Source organism: Taeniopygia guttata, chromosome 14 (assembly GCF_048771995.1).
Source record: "Taeniopygia guttata chromosome 14, bTaeGut7.mat, whole genome shotgun sequence".
Classification (NCBI taxonomy): Eukaryota; Metazoa; Chordata; class Aves; order Passeriformes; family Estrildidae; genus Taeniopygia; species Taeniopygia guttata.
The window spans coordinates 220,181-236,283 of NC_133039.1; the positions used below are offsets into that span (position 1 = coordinate 220,181).

Consider the following 16,103-nt stretch of genomic DNA (forward strand, 5'->3'; position numbering starts at 1 on the left):
GCTTTCCTAGAAAATAATTAATGCCTGTGCCTATTCATGCAATTCTGAAATACTTGATTAACTTCAAATAACCATCAAAAATAACTTAAAGAATTAGAAACTTAGAAGAAAATATTTTTGTGCGATTTATCAATAGCTCCCTTATGGGGAGTATAATGATGGGACAAGACTTTCAGAATATTCCCTCTCTTGCCTTAAGGATCAAGTGTGGAACTTGGACTAGCATAGGTTATATTAATGGAGTACAGGGTGCAGGACATAAATAAGGTTATTTAGTAGGAAAAGTAGTTGCTCTTTACGAGGAGTGACCTGCTTTTACCAAGCTATTCACTCATGTACAGATTTCTAGCATTCATACATACCCATAAGTAGTACATTGCTAAAACACCATCTGTATTGAACTGTGAGACTTCTGACAGAATTCCTGGCTCCTCTGTACCTGTTCTGAAGTGTGCGGGAGGGATGATCCACTCCTTCTGCACCTTCCAGAAATTCTATCTCTTCCAGTAGTTTTCCTTGCAACTTTTCCACATCTGTTAACTGCTCCTGCAGGTTCAGGTACTCTTCTAAACTACTGTCCAGTTTTGGCAGCACAGCAAGCATTTCATCTCTGTTCTTAAACCAGTTAACCTGCAATCAAGACACAGATGTTACCAAACTGCACTAAATCAAACTGGTAACAAAGTAAGATATGGTAGAACTTAACCCTTCAACAACACTATTCATCTAGCACTGCTTCCAGTACTACAACTGCCAAATCTTAACAGACAGTTGTTATTTAAACTGCTCTCTAAACCTCCATTTTTATTCTCCTAGGTCAGATTCAGGCAAAGCACTAAAACACGTTTTTGAATTAAGTATGCAGAAACTGAAAACTAAACACTTGCAAGTTCAATATAAACACTTCCCTTCATACAAATTCAATTTATCACAATAAAATTCACGAACTAGTGCTGATACATGACCACATCTTCCCCCATTCCCAAAATACAAATAAATAAAATGAAAGCGCAGCGTCTACTTTGGTTTAAAAATAGAAAATTATTGTAATTGTAAACTCACCTTTATCTCAGCCACCCTCGAGGAAAAGAGACTGCGTGTAATATCCCTTTCCATTTCCCTTTTGCTCTGTTTGTTTTCAGCCTGCTGGCCACCACCACCATAGACAGCCCCAGCAAATCCTGCCTCGCCTCCAGCTGTCCAGTCCACCAGGGGATCATAAACAAAAGCTTCCAGCAGTGTAAGCAAAGTCTCTCTCCCACGCCGCATAATATGAAGGACCTGCATCGTATTTTAAACAGACTTGTTCTGATTCTGTGTTATCCATGTAGAATAGTGGAAACTTAGAGGCAATATACTGTACCTGAGTAGGTACAGAAATCCATAATGTACCCCTAACTACAACACAGACAGGAAGAACACCACAGTGGGTACAAATGCAGCTGTGCCTGTGGGAAGATCTAGCCTTCCACACAAACTCTATGCACAAGCCACAGACACTTAACGAGGAAAAATCTCCCTTCTTCAGAGCATTTTTCTTTTTAAAAACATATCTGTCATGCTTATACAGGATGAGTCCCAAAGGAAGACGGCAAGCAAAATAGCTCAAAAAAAATTCAGGAAAAACATAACATTTTAATCTACAACTAAAAGTCCCCCTTTCGTTCTAAATTTTAGTTGTACCACTACTTGCATGTGCATTTATTAGACAATCTCATATTTCTTAAATACCTACCACAGGATATAGCTAAAGTAAGCCCAATTAAAATCACAGCAGAAAGGTGAAGCCTCTATAAACCAGCAGCAGAATGTAGAATAGAAAAGTTCTAAGACAGTATGAGGCCAGTGATGGCCCTCAGTTTTCCAATCTCCTACCATACCTGTTCACAAGAAAGCCTGAACACCCCCTCCACTCCTGTCACTCCCAGTGCTGTTTCAATGTTGTGCGTCATCCGGAACGGAACCTTCTCTGGGACCCTAAGGCTCTTCCCTTTAAGATAAAAAATTAAGTTGTTTCTTTTAATTACCAAGAAAGAAAACCTTTTATTTGAATAACATATAGCATTTTTTAAATTACCTTTTTCAAAGCAAACATTATAATCTATGTGGACAACTTCTCCTGTAGTCATATCTATAAGAACATTATCCAGATGTCTGTCTCCAAGACCAATGATGTAGCCAACCATGGACATAACTGCAGTGGATCTTGCATACGACTTAAAAGAGAGTTTCAGGAAAAAATTATTTGTGGGAATCCTCTGCCAACACATTGGACTGACTACCATCTTAAAACATTATTTTAAGTGTAAGTGTAAAACAAATCAAGCCCAACTTATTCCAAGTAGTTTTCTATTTGTTGTTTGATGATATTTTACAAGAGTTTTCATTTTTTAGGCTGATAATTCTAGTATAACTGACTTATCTGGTCTATACCCAGGTTTTAATTTTATGGTACGACTGCCAACATTTTGTCAAACTCAAGCAGCACCAGCTCTCCAAACTCACAAGTACCACACCTCAGGCATTTGTTGCCCCTCATCCCATTAAAACCACAGCCTCTCCTATATAAAATACAGTTGTTGCAACTCACCTGTGTAACTCTCCACCACTCATCTGCTGTGGTACACGATGACCAGAGCTCCTTAGCGAGGAGATTCGGGGGAGTTGCTTCCATCAGCTCTTCCAGAACAGCCCTCATGACATTCAAGGGCCAGTCACGACGTGACACGTCGAGACTAAGCCCAACTGCCTTTAAAGCAGGTCCAATTTTACTGTAGTAAAGTTCACTGGGTCTAGGAACTATTCCAGGGTTCTGAGGGGTCTGGTAAGAGTCCTGAGCCTAGAAGAAATGAAAAATGGTGGTTGATGTATTAGCACAGAAACATAACCCAAATTCAGTTTTGGTGACAATGAAATATGAAATCAATGCCATAACTGAGCATGAGTTCTTCAGCTCAGAGACTGCTTTTAAAATTCAGAAGGTCTAAATAGACTGAAAACACATTGTTCTGGCCTAATTCTACTTTCAAAGAAGATCTCATAAATATAGCTACAAAAACTGTATTTAGAATTAAATGAGTAAACAAGATATGGAACTAAAATAATTTCAACCAAGGTTAATTATATTTGTAAAAAACAGTTCTCTTGAGTTATCATGCCAGAACAGCACTCTAATGTTACATACTGTAATTATATATAAATAAAAGAGATGCAATTTCATTGATTTCTCATGAAGTCCCAAGATACATGAATACACAGAACCCTCCTGCATTATTATGAACAAACACAACTTAGAATCACAAAGCAAATCAAAAGAAGCACTTCTCTTCTGCCTTGTTCTACTTAGCACAGATCACAGCCATTACCTTTTGTGCCTGCAGAGCAGCTTCCCGCTGCTGCCAGCGCTTGTAAAGCCCAAAGAGAGGGGTGGCTCCATCCACCCACTGGATGAGGCCCGACCTTGTCCCCAGGGGTGTCACCGAGTAGTGCCTCGCGTGGAACCGCGGCGTCTCTTGCCGGTTGATCGTGGCAAACATGGTGTTCACAATGGATAAGAACTGCATGATTCTCTCATCTAGGTGCAAGTCTTCCAAACCTGCAAGAAATTTGCTTAAAATTTTGCTTCTAAACAAAAAATTTCTCCTAAAGCCCAAAATAGAGTATTTTTTAAAACCAACTACATTTCAGACTACGAATATCTTTACAATATGTAGATTAAGGATGAGTTATTTGGCATAAACCGAAGTGTTTACATAGCATTTACCTACAGTTCATGCCAGCCTGCTGCATGAGCAATACACACTATAGTTACAACATAACAAACAGGCCTTTCCCTTGCAAAAAAACAAGGAGTCTCTAAAGTTCTCTTTTAGGGGCTACGTTAAGCTTCTGGAAAACTGCGTCCAGCTAAACCAATCAGTATGCAAGCAGAGCATTGCTTCTGATGAAAGCCTTGTAAAGAATGGATTTGACTTACAGTTTCACATAGCAAAATTCCTTGAAAAATATATCGTGAAGGGAGGGTAGGGAAGAGAGAGAGCAAATGCTTCAAACTCCTCTTTCTCTGCATCATTCAGGCAAATAAAACTAGAGTTGCACCATGCAATCTTCCTAACTTTAATGCAATTTATAACAACAGACAGTACCTGGTATGAGAAAAATTCTATTACTTACCTTTGAACAGGTAGGGATAGTTCTTCCCATCTGAACCCAGGAAAAGCAGCTTTTTAGGTTTGGTTTTGGTTGGGAGGATGGTGATGGTGCTGCCCACACTGTGGATGGTGACTGTGTCCCTGGTGGACACCTCTCCAGGAAGTGCTATTTCAGTGCTCATCATGGCAGCCAACCAAGGACTGATTTCTTCAAGTCGTAAGAGGTAACTGGCCCGTTTCTGTGCTCTTTGCTGCAAACTCAGCATTACCTATTGCAAAGAAATATTTTTTCTGCTAGGTTGACATTCACCTTAACAGTCAGCAGTAAGAACAAAAACACCCATCAAAGAGACTTAATGATGTCATCTTCCAGAAAACAAGGGTTTTTCCTAAACTCCTTTGTGCCCTTGCCACACTGCTAATCCAGACACAGTTTAGGATGAATATTACAAAAACTAAACAACATCCTCTATGCAGCAAATATACCCTGTGCAGTGATAGGAACCAAAGTGACAATAAATCATGCTCCTCAAGAGGTTTGCTCCTGTATTTATAAATATCTGAGCTGTGGTTAAAGGCAGCAGCATTCAGCAACCTTGAGTTTATGTATCTGAATGCTTGTTTGTTCTGCAAAGAGAAGAGAAAGTACAAGTAAAAAAGGCCTATTTGCACATAAAGCCTCTGTTCTGTCTAGCAAGGTTTTAAAAACACCAGGCTGGCTCTGGATAGACATGTGAATACTTTGTTTCTCTTCATACCCAAAGACAAACTCACAAACTAAGAGAAGATGACATAATTGACCAAGGACCTCTAGGTAGGGTTGATCATTTGAAGGCTGCTGCATAGCCCAAGGATTAAGCTTAGATAAACATAATTAACTTGTTAAAACTTGAATCAACTAAACTCAAATACCAGAGTTTCAGAAAGACAGTATTTAAAAGAAAGCCTTCTGCTCCCAAAGCTGGCAGCATCCCAGACAACAGAAGATGCAAGATTTGAAAAACGTAATTTCAGTGGGTAGAAATGCAGTAACAGACAATCAATACAAATGGCTAGAGGCAAAAAACTATGGTGCTTTAGTGCCCAGTTTGCCTGTGCTGACTGCTGAAAGACAAAGCTTCAGGCTGCAATTTTGATATGGTAAGAGAACAGCAAGAGAAGGAGAGGGGCAAGCACATGGTGCAGCAAGAGCAGCAAGTGTCTCTACATTGTATTCTTCCTCTTGCATGTAATACCTCTTTAAATGGGAGCCAGCTGCTTCCAGGTTTAGCAGGATTCAAAGGATTCTTAAGCTTCTCTAGTGCATTTTCAATTGCATCTCCATAGTTATCCTGAAACCACTTCTCATGAGGAGTTTCTGCAGGAGCTGCAGTGATGCTCCTCACGTGTTCCAGAGCAAACACAATGGGCTTCATCAGAGCTGTGTGCTTTTCACGCATGATTGCTATTTTCTCCTCTCTGTTATAAAAAACACACAAAAACCTCCTCTTAATGCCATAAAACCAAGTTCTCATAAGGACAGCATTAAACAACAATTGAGGATGCACCACACTATAAAGGAGAAGGCACAGTCAGATCATTCTATTCTCCCATTCCATGTCAGTCCTGACTATGGAATTCAAGAGGCATTCTTAAGTTGAGCCAGGTGCCCAGTGAATGGATCTGCTCTTCCACTGCTCTGTTCTCAGGAGAACCCAGGTGAGGGAAAAAGACAAGACTTGCTCAACAGTGAAAACTAAAATCAGATTAAGACATTCTTGTTTACTCCAAATATCGGCATTCACAGTGATGTCTAAATAAATTACACCATTCAACATGCTTATACTCATTTCATATGACTTGGAAATGGAGAACTATAGGATCTCATCATCCGCACCACAATATACACGGGGTTCTAACACGTTATTACTAAAGAAACCACAACATGGATGCACAGGTAGGCTGTTTCTCTCATTTGACTGGAGAAGTAGCTGTAACATCAAATGTTCCTCAAATAAGGTCCCAAGGCTTACAAAGCAGCAGCAGGGATAGTATAGATTCAGGAATAACACCACTGCTGATTCATTTGACTCTTTACTTCCCCAAGAACAAACATTTGTTATTATCCCTTGTATTATTGAAACAGACATACTTCCGTAAAGTGTTGTTGTTTTGGACCCTCTTGACCTCATCTTCCAGCTGTTGAATCCGTCTGAGGACGTACATGTGCTGCTGCAGTAGAACTCCCAACCAAAGCTCATCCCAGAGAACTGTAACTCTGCGCAGTTCAGCCACAAGCATCTGAACCTGAATAAAGCAAGATTCACTTTTCAAAAGAACTAAAATTATGATCTGTTTCAGTAGATGAACAAGTTGGAAAAAAGATAAGAGACACAGCAAACTTTCAGTAGGCCAACACCCAAGACATACTAATTACATATTTGTTGTTCAAGTTCCCCAGCAATATACATTTGGATTATTTACCTGCAATACCATTGTTGGATTTGCAGCAGAGAGTTTCTCCACAATTTTGCTGTAGCAATCTTGCATCATTGCTTGATCTTCATTTAATCCAGCTTTTGTATCATCTTTACTACTTTCTTGGGAAGCTGGAGTGCTCCCTCCATCACATTCACCACCCAACAGTTCTTCTCCTTGTATATTACCTAGCAAAGTAGGGATGGCAGAAGGCAGCTTGTTTCCTAAATTAAAACCAGATGATAAAATATTAGCTATAGTAAAATGTATCAGTCCAGTTTATTCAGCATCAGGTCCCCATTAAGTACTGGTGAAGCATAAGAAAAAATTGCAAAATCTGGTAAATCAGATTAAAAATATCAGTGAGTTCCCTTAATAAATATATTCTTAAGATCAAAACTGAGAAAACAAAACAAAACAAAAAAACTCTGTATCATCCTACCCACTAGATAAAAACAGAGTAGCTTAAGTTTATTTGAACACTTTTTCCTTTTCTCCATACCTGAAGTCTGGGATTCACTGCTAAGCGAAATGGTTCCCACTATTGCAGGATAGAGGATGAGATGAGGAGAATCCTGAGCAACTCGACAGAGTAAGTTGCAAATGCTCTGCCGAACGTACACTTCTGGGTGATTCAGGCGGGAGAAAAGCTGGGGAATAATTCCTGCAGAAAGGGGAAAAGGAAACGTGCTGATTCACTTCATTCTTCAAATGAGACAGAATTTTATTTTTAAAAGCATGCCTCTTTTTTTGCATAGGGAGAATGTAAATCAAAGAAGTACAAATCTACCAATTTACAAAAAAGTCCAAAAGAAAGTGCAATTTTACAATAGGTGCCTCCCTTTCTTTGCCTCCCACACTAACTCCATAACCTTTGAGGGGAAGTCCCTGAACCACTAGAACCCACAGTGCAATGAGAAACAACTACTTCTGAAACATGTGGCTTTAGTCACAGATCTTTCTCAACTATAACTAGAAAAAAACCCACCTTGTTTATTTTTTAGAGTGGTCATATGATGTAATACTCCCCAAACCACATCCCCTTTCTCATTTCTATGTCTTCAAATGGGGGAAGGAGAGGATCAAAATCTGTGCTACTTATCTGCTTTACAATCAGAGCGTATCAGACTCTAGCATCTTCAATGACATCATTTAGTAAAAGACAGTCTCTTTTCCTCACACTTAAAAATTTTATCAAAGTGCAATGAACACCTTTCTGCATCTAGAGAAAATGTCTCAAAATCAATTTTAACAGCTAGATAACACATGCTTACCTCTCCAAGGAGCAGTAGGTGTAGTTTCTAGCCCATGCTCCAGATACTGTCTAAGTTCTCCAGCATGTTTCACAAGCAGTCGTAACAGTCTCAGGGTTGCCATCACAATTACATCATCAGTGCTTTGCTCAGAGGTGTTTCTCAAGTGCAGTCTGGGATCTTCTTCATCAAGTGGAACCTTGAAACACATAAATACTCCTCTAAGTTAAGTATATAGCTCATATCCTCATTTAGAAAACTCTAACTTGGTTTCCACATCAATACTAACCTGACCAGCATTGAGTTTGAGGAAAGTAAAGTATGCACTGCAGGACAGTTTATAGAGACTGAAGATTCTGTCTACAACTTTCCTCCAGACTTTAATTAATCCTTCTGTTGCATTTTCATCAAGATCTGAAAGCCAGGGACAACTTGTTAATAACTGACGCCATATCACATCCACCATATCATCTTCTTCATTGTCCTCATTTTCAGTGATTTGTAGAGTCATATCTTCATCCTAAATGCAAATAAAGGGAAAGAGGTTTGATTAAGTCCTCCAACAATTTCTACAAGCAATCCTAGTTCCTAAGTCAATTTTTGTCTAGCAGTTCATGCAACTGCATTACTTGATCACATTACCATAGCTCATCCAACAGGTAGGTTACCACACAGCTACCAGATGGTTTCTTGTAGTGTCTGAATTTTAACTTAAAGACATTTACAAGAGTTAACATGAACTGCAAGAAGAGGAAAATAAGGTTCATGCTGAAGCTGAATGTTTTTGTAAGCAAAGAAATCTACACTCACTTGAATCCCAGCTGGCCGACACACTGCCTGCCCAAGAATGCCGTAGATTTTCTCTTTATCCTCCTCTGCAATGTTGTCTGGAAGCAAGTTCTGAACCTCCGATTTCTCCCGGGGGAGCAGCCGAACACCTTCTCCCTGACTGTAACATTTAATGAATTATTGATCCCCATTACATGAGTATTTGTAGAGCTACTGCAAGTCTACATATAAAACTTTTTGAAGGAAGAAATCATCGTTATCTCAGACTTAAGGCAGCTTTGCTCTACAGAGGGCAACTAACCAAGAGAATATTCATTTCTCTGCTCACATGAAACTTCAGACCACATACAACAGTAATCATAAATACACAGATATGGTTTATCTTAAGAAAACCAATTGTACTGTACAAATTCAAGCATTAGGCTGTATTTACCTGGCATTATCAACTACTTTGCGGCCCCATCTATAAGCCCAGCTAGCCAGGGCGGCCCAAGACTTGGCTACTTCAGGTGCCTGTACTGAAGACAAGTGATACAGCTGGCCCAAGATGAAGTCTGGTTCTCCAACTCCAATGTTTACTGTGATGGGAGAAATAAGAGTAATGTGTGTTACAGTGTAAAACCTACTTCTGCCTTCCTTAGCACGGAAAATAACACCAAAAAATAATGGGTATACAGTGCAAAATTTTCCAAAATTTTCCATTTGCCAACAACCACTGCTGATACTCTACAATTCCCTCCTCTTTCACAGAGAGGTGGAACTGAGGCAAGGAACTCATGACCTCCAAAGGAGCACAGTGCTTCAGAGAGAAGACGTCTATGAAGTACCCAGGGCACTGTGGTTGTGTCTATTTGTGTATACATTTATTTTCTACACCATCAAGTCAGAAAGCACCTACTGTTTGACATCCACCAACAGCTCTACAATAAGTCTGACTCTGCATGAGAGGAATGAAGTTATATAGGAAATCCATGTTGAAATGTTAAGATAAATTCTGTATTTCTTTAAAGAAAAGTCAGCTGGAAACTAGGAATGAGAACACATTCTGCAGCAACAGCAGAAGTGTTCAGATTTAGTACAGATTAAAGACAATTAAAAAACCTAGAGTACTTTTCACATTTATGGGGGCCTTCATAACATAAATCCTGTCCATGCTTAAACCTGAAAGATCTAACTCAAACTTTAGCAAATACACAAGCTGAAAGCAAACACACATGGCAATAACTGATATCCTCAACACAAAAAAACCGTATCTCAGTTTCTTCCTTAGGCCACCATTACTTGAAAGAGAAAAATGTGACAGAAATACGAAATATCAGTATTAAGGTGTTTGGGTTTTTTAACTGTGTATAGTTGCCAATTGCACAAAATACACACCCTTGACACATGAATTAGGAAAACAAATACATGAGTGATGGAGCACAGTCTTTATCAACATAACTGGTGTTACCCCTCACTATATTTATCAGCAACTAATTTTAAAAAAGAACAACGGGAACAAACGTACCTGTAGATTCACTTTCAATCCTAGGATATTCATCTTCTAGTGTATTAACAGCTGGCAGATTAATCAAATTATATATGTTTTTAGACAAGGTAGACAGGCCAGTGTGATTCTGCTGCTGTTGAGCTCTATATACTTGTTTCAACTGTCCTGAGATCTCTTTCCATTCTGCTTGAATCCATTTAGCCAGTGTGAGAATAGATTTAGCAACTGCATATTCAGCTTTGGCAGATTTACAGAAAGATATGGCACAAGAACTCAGCATTTCCATAGCATGTGTTGACTGACCTGCATATCATGAAAAGCAGATCTTCAGTACACTATTATTTAAAACAATTCTGAAATTCAGCACACTCAGATACAACTTTTAGCAATATATTTTTACACATAAAATTCTCTTTTGAAGAATTACAAGCATGAAAAAAACTTGTGAAAACACTCTCAGACAGACAACAGCTAATGAGATGAAATCAGTTCCTAATGATACTGCCCTGTTGTGACTTCTTCAAGGTAAGGGGAATTAATATGGTTTTAAGGCTAAAAAGTTCAAGTCACTAGAACAGAAAACTCACCTGCTGTGTATAACAACTTTGTTTTCTCAATATCAAGTTCAGGACCCCATTTTTCATCTATCTGACCCGGTGCAGACAATTTTTTAAAGTGCTGGACTAAGTCCTGTGCAGTGGTGGTTTTCCCCAGCTGAACCTCGCTGCACTGGGCGAGCAGTCGTGTAGCCAGGGCGATGTTTCCTCGCTTCCGTGCAAATTTCGCTGCTGTTAAGCCCAGTTCCATTAGATGGCTTTTAATTGGGACTGTTGGTTCTAAAGAAGGGAGCAAGACATTGTAAACCAAAGTATTAAACCACTGTCTGACACACAGAATTTCTGCCCAATATACTGTGTACATGGACATCAGTAAAAATTGCTTCAGAAATTTAGACTACTTAATTTCTACCTAGAATATTTATATACCCCATCTTGAACAAAAATTCTATCTATAGATTTTTTGCTGGGCAAAAGATTTTTTTCCACTATAACCATTCTTTTTAGCTAATAAACCTACCTGTCCCCTGACAGAACATTTTTTCTCCCATTTTCTTATCAAACTGCACATTTAAACGGCTTTCATGACTGTGAAGATCCATTATTCATAATGTTGAAATGTTCAAAAGTGAAAGCAGTTAAAGTATGAAGTGATGAGCAAGTAAGGGGTTATTAGGAAAGGAGTATACAACACTTCAGAATGTTGTTTTTCTTTTTGACACTGTCTACATCACAGGACTAATCGAGACAATGAGTAGTAAAGCAAGACACCTGAAGGAAAAAACTTGGCTTTTAAAAAGTACTCCGTCTGAAATACTACAAAAAGACATATCTGCTGCTTTCAGCAGATAACTGAAGTTCAAATTCTGCATTTGCTTTTCATAACACCATAGTGAGAGCTTACAGACCTTTAAACTTTTCCATCAGTTGATTCTGGTACACCGTGTACCTCAGGGCATGCATCCATGGCCTCACATCGTGCTGCTTGCATGACCTCAACGCTTCATTGAAGAGAGGTATCAGACAGTCCTGCAAGGGGCACAGAAGTTGCACAGCTGTCATGAGACAACTTTACTACAATGCACTTTCATTAATTAAAACCAAAGACCATTTTTAGAGCAAGCATTCTTGTTTATAATAGTGACTACACTTTAGCATTAACTAAAAGAAATATTTTTTATGCTTGATTTTGAGAGGACAACACTAAGAACTGCTCAAAAATCAAGCAGAATTGTCTTCTGAGCAATATGATTAGAAATTACATCTAGAACATCCATAGTGGTTGAAGTCTGACATTCAGTGTTTAATTGCTAAAGTAATTTTTTTAATTATTTTTAAGTTGCTTTGAAAGTAAATTAAGTGCATGTTACAATGTATTCAGAGAAGAAATACCAACACTCCAAAAGGCAATTATCAATAACACTTCAAAAATACTGTAAGTGTAATTAATTGAAAGAGAGGTATACTTCTAATAATAGAGAGAAGGCCAATTGAGGTGTAAACTTATAAAAACTTGGGTCAAGGCACATTAGAAAACTAAATGAGGTCTTTTTACAGTATGATTAACAGTCAAAACAATTAATGTATGTTTTATATCCAACACTCCACAAAATGACATAGCAGAAGACATTATCCAAATTTACGTTTTAAACACACAGAATTACCTCTGATGTCAGCCTGTTGCATACAGTGTTTTCCAAAGCAGAAGAACAGTACAACTGAAGAGTGCTCAACACTGGTAACGACTGAGACACGGTGAGCGTGGAAAGTCTCAAAGGCCCAATAGCAATGCGGGAGGTTTGTTTTAAGTACTTTATAAGATTTCTGAAATTAAAGGATCAGGACAGTCATTTTTCTTAGCTAGACTTTAAGAGCAAATAGTGGTATCAAAATTACTGAATTAAAAACAAAATCAGTATCTTTAAAAGGATGGTGAGAAAATGTTGCAGTATGATGCAAGTTACATTACAATACTTTATTATTAGGCTGACACACAGAAGTACTTTATCAATTCAAGTACTTTATAAACTGTATGAATTCCAAGTTAAACATCATCTTATTTTTCCTCAGTAAGCTTATAACTCACAACAGCTAGCACTGCCATGGATGCTGAAGCTTTACACAGAGTTATGTTTAACAAACTAGTACAGGTTTTCACAGTGCATTACATTAATTCATAGCACATTTCAACTTACTCAGATATTGACTGCCACTTTTGCTCCAGTTCTATGTGGTTTACAGCTGTTGCCAGACATACTGAACTTCTCAAAAGCTGCACTTCAACTGCTTTTTGAAGTTCTCTTGGATCAGGACTTAGCATATTAGGAAGGAGCTTCTTCATGTCTACATGGAGATTAAACAATTGAAACTAACTAGAACTGCCAAATTTTATCACGTTTCACCATCTGATAACGCATTTTTCACAGTAAGTTAGGAAAAAAACACCCTCTTTTAAAAATATATATATTTTAGATGTGTATGTATTCGTAATAGAAATTCATCACAAGTTACTTATAAACAGTCACATTAACTCCAGAAAACACACTTGTATCAATGTTTAGGATGACCACAGGCAATCATTTTGAAGCTTGATTCATAAGGGTTATAAGTCAGTCCTCTGAACACAGCAAATTGCATTCAGAAGTTTCAGTCTGTCATTTATAGAGACACATACACAAAGAAATATTTACTTTTGCATTTGAAGTAAATTTTAATTAATGCATTTATACCTATTTTTTCTTTGGATCCCCCTGCAAGCAGGTTGATATTTTCTCCTGGTAATAATTCTAGTTGTTCAGTGCATTCAGTAAGTTGTCCAGACTCAAAGCTGCTCAAAGATCTGCAATTCAACGTTTATAGTTTTATTTTCATATTTCTTACTTCACTCCAGTTGCCAAGTATATTACACAGCAAAAAGAAAAGACTCAAGACTAACTCCAAATCCTATCCCAAGCAAAAATCTCAATCATCACATACTTCAATAAAAGGCATGAGCTCTGCACCAAATGAATGAATCCAGTACCAAAGGAAGAGTCCCTTTCTCTGACAGAAGCAGTCACCTTTTCAGACCTGCAGATTTTATTTCACTGCCTTCTCCTGTGCTTTTGTTTTCAAGTCGAAATCTCAGCCAAAAGGATTTTACTATGTTTACCACAATCATGCAGGAATGGAAAGCAATCAAGTTGTCAAATAAAAAGAAACTATCCTTAAACTTTGAAGGTCTCGTCAATGTTACATGAATTTTTTCATGAACTAGAAAAATACCAAAGGCCAGCAAATAAATGCACAAGTTACAATTCTAAATTTCATTTGAAAAAGAAACAAAACTAAAAAACTCAGTGGCCAAGACTTCTTTCCTATATTTTTTCCATTAAATTAGTATATTAAGATATTTTTAAGAACCACTGAGACATATTTTATTTAAGTTGTGCAAAAGGATTCATCTTCCGCTGAGTAAAGCAGAATAAATTTGGTATCTTTTTTTTTTCTTCAATGAAAGGTATTTTTCCTTGAATACAAACCAGCCTCAGTTAGAAAGCTACAGAAGCTATTCAGAATGTTACTTCTTCACCCATCTGTAAATGCCATTGCCATGTTTTCACCCTCCCAAGAACACACCTTTCTTCTTTTTATGCTTCTACTTAGAAACTGACATTCAATTTTAAAAATTAACTCTAAGATACTGTTGAAAAAATTAATTATACACTTACTTTATGTAGTTAAAATCTGCTTTGAGGTTGATTGAGGTATTGCTATTGCTTTTCTTCAGTTCATGGACCATGTTTTGCCACTCCTGAACAGCAGACCAGTCAGCAATGGAAATGTAACATTCACATGCTTTGTTACCCAGGTAGTTTATCACTTCAGGAGAAGAGTCACTTGGCTTAGTCAGAACAGTTTTTCTAGTTTCTCCTGTGAAATGAAAAAATTTTATATAAACACTCACTTAAGTATGTATTTTCAAACAGCAGTTCTATTACTCAAACATTATTTCTATGTGTTTTGTCAAGAAAAACTCTTTAATTAAAAACCAATCAAATAGTCACACAATTTTTACAGTATTCTTCCACTGATATTTTTTCTAAGGGAAAAGAGAACCTTTTCAAATGAGGTTCCAAAAAAATTTTGTTTATATCTGTAAAGGAGCATCAAAACAGAGAAACAGAACAACTAAATTAGGAACAAAGGAGGTTCACTTCCAAAGATGAAACAGAATATTGCAACCAACTCTTAGAAGTTAAAAATCTCTGAGTAACTAGTGTATTTATGATACAATTATCTCATAAACACTAAGGTTTAACTTATGATGAATAAAAATAAAGTCGATTTAAATTAGTAAGTTACAAAACATTTTACCTATTACCTTTAGTTTCATTCAGCTAGACCTCAGTCCTGCAAACCCTCCTATCTACACATAATATTGGTTTCAAGGGCATTAAAGTGGTTCAGTTTAACTGCAGACAGAAACAAGTTTTCAGATTTCAGAGTCAGACATTACCATGGCTGTATCACTGAATGTTCTCATTTTATGCACACACATTTACACATGCAGTTGTGTTTCTCTTAGAAAACAAACACTGACCATTCAAGGAATGCTTTGGGCTGGCATTGTTCACACTGTTTGAATTGGCCAACTTCAGAACAGTCTTGTCAAAGCCTGTTATACAGCAATCCACTCCAGTCATGGAGCAGAGGTGCTCCTGGTATTCTGCAGTTGCTTTTTCAAACCTAAAACAGTTCAATATTTCAGTTAACATCTTAAAGAACCTGGTTGGTGTGGGTTTTTTTTGTTTGGTTGTTTTTGCTTTTTTTTTTTAATAGACTAGATTTTGAGCATTATTTTACTCCAATGCTCAAAAAGCTCCTATCACTTCAGCAAAAGAAAGGGATTAAGATAGGACACAAGTATACTGGCTGAATTTCCAGGTTGTAGCATTTAATAAAAGCTTATCCATAGAAGTTTTAATGTCAACTTCAAATCAAGTAGAGACAGAAGGAAATAAATTAGTTTTATATTTGACTGTCACAATTTTAATCTGAATGAGTAGAGCTGAATAGTGATTAAATACATACTACATCTCTGAAAAGATTCACTGAGCATAGTTAAAAAGGAAATTCATCAGCAGCCTTGACTTGTGCCAGTTTAAAAGACTCAGAAGCCAAATTTTCCCTAGAAGGAAAGAACATCCAAGTTTGTAGCATCCAATTATTTGTAAAAACTTACCGCCCTTCTGCTTGCTGAGCTACAGAATTGATCCAGGAGAGGCTCTTCCCAACTACAGCAGAAGACCAGACAGCAATACCCTGAATAGCTTCAGGACAGTGAAGCTCACATAATGCTTCTACCAGCATCATAATTGTCACTTCCAATTCATTTCCCTAAATCCAAACCAAAAGCATTATTTAA

The 16,103-nt window shown here is 37.6% G+C and overlaps 1 protein-coding gene across 1 annotated transcript in view; it reads right to left on the minus strand.

The window, feature by feature from the left end:
• Window positions 1-16,103, minus strand: part of SMG1 (SMG1 nonsense mediated mRNA decay associated PI3K related kinase) — a 58,884-nt gene that overhangs the window by 13,535 nt on the left and 29,246 nt on the right. The window contains exons 23-46 of the mRNA XM_032751075.3: window positions 15,921-16,075; window positions 15,279-15,424; window positions 14,407-14,608; window positions 13,426-13,535; window positions 12,892-13,039; window positions 12,361-12,520; window positions 11,605-11,725; window positions 10,727-10,975; window positions 10,158-10,442; window positions 9,084-9,228; window positions 8,672-8,810; window positions 8,151-8,381; window positions 7,883-8,060; window positions 7,111-7,272; window positions 6,615-6,832; window positions 6,283-6,437; window positions 5,387-5,609; window positions 4,174-4,420; window positions 3,366-3,595; window positions 2,591-2,839; window positions 2,078-2,216; window positions 1,881-1,990; window positions 1,063-1,281; window positions 440-630 (exon numbers count right to left, since the gene is read on the minus strand). Of these exons, the coding sequence (XP_032606966.1) occupies window positions 440-630; window positions 1,063-1,281; window positions 1,881-1,990; window positions 2,078-2,216; window positions 2,591-2,839; window positions 3,366-3,595; window positions 4,174-4,420; window positions 5,387-5,609; window positions 6,283-6,437; window positions 6,615-6,832; window positions 7,111-7,272; window positions 7,883-8,060; window positions 8,151-8,381; window positions 8,672-8,810; window positions 9,084-9,228; window positions 10,158-10,442; window positions 10,727-10,975; window positions 11,605-11,725; window positions 12,361-12,520; window positions 12,892-13,039; window positions 13,426-13,535; window positions 14,407-14,608; window positions 15,279-15,424; window positions 15,921-16,075 (4,412 nt within the window). The remainder of the gene's footprint in view (window positions 1-439; window positions 631-1,062; window positions 1,282-1,880; window positions 1,991-2,077; window positions 2,217-2,590; window positions 2,840-3,365; window positions 3,596-4,173; window positions 4,421-5,386; window positions 5,610-6,282; window positions 6,438-6,614; window positions 6,833-7,110; window positions 7,273-7,882; window positions 8,061-8,150; window positions 8,382-8,671; window positions 8,811-9,083; window positions 9,229-10,157; window positions 10,443-10,726; window positions 10,976-11,604; window positions 11,726-12,360; window positions 12,521-12,891; window positions 13,040-13,425; window positions 13,536-14,406; window positions 14,609-15,278; window positions 15,425-15,920; window positions 16,076-16,103) is intronic.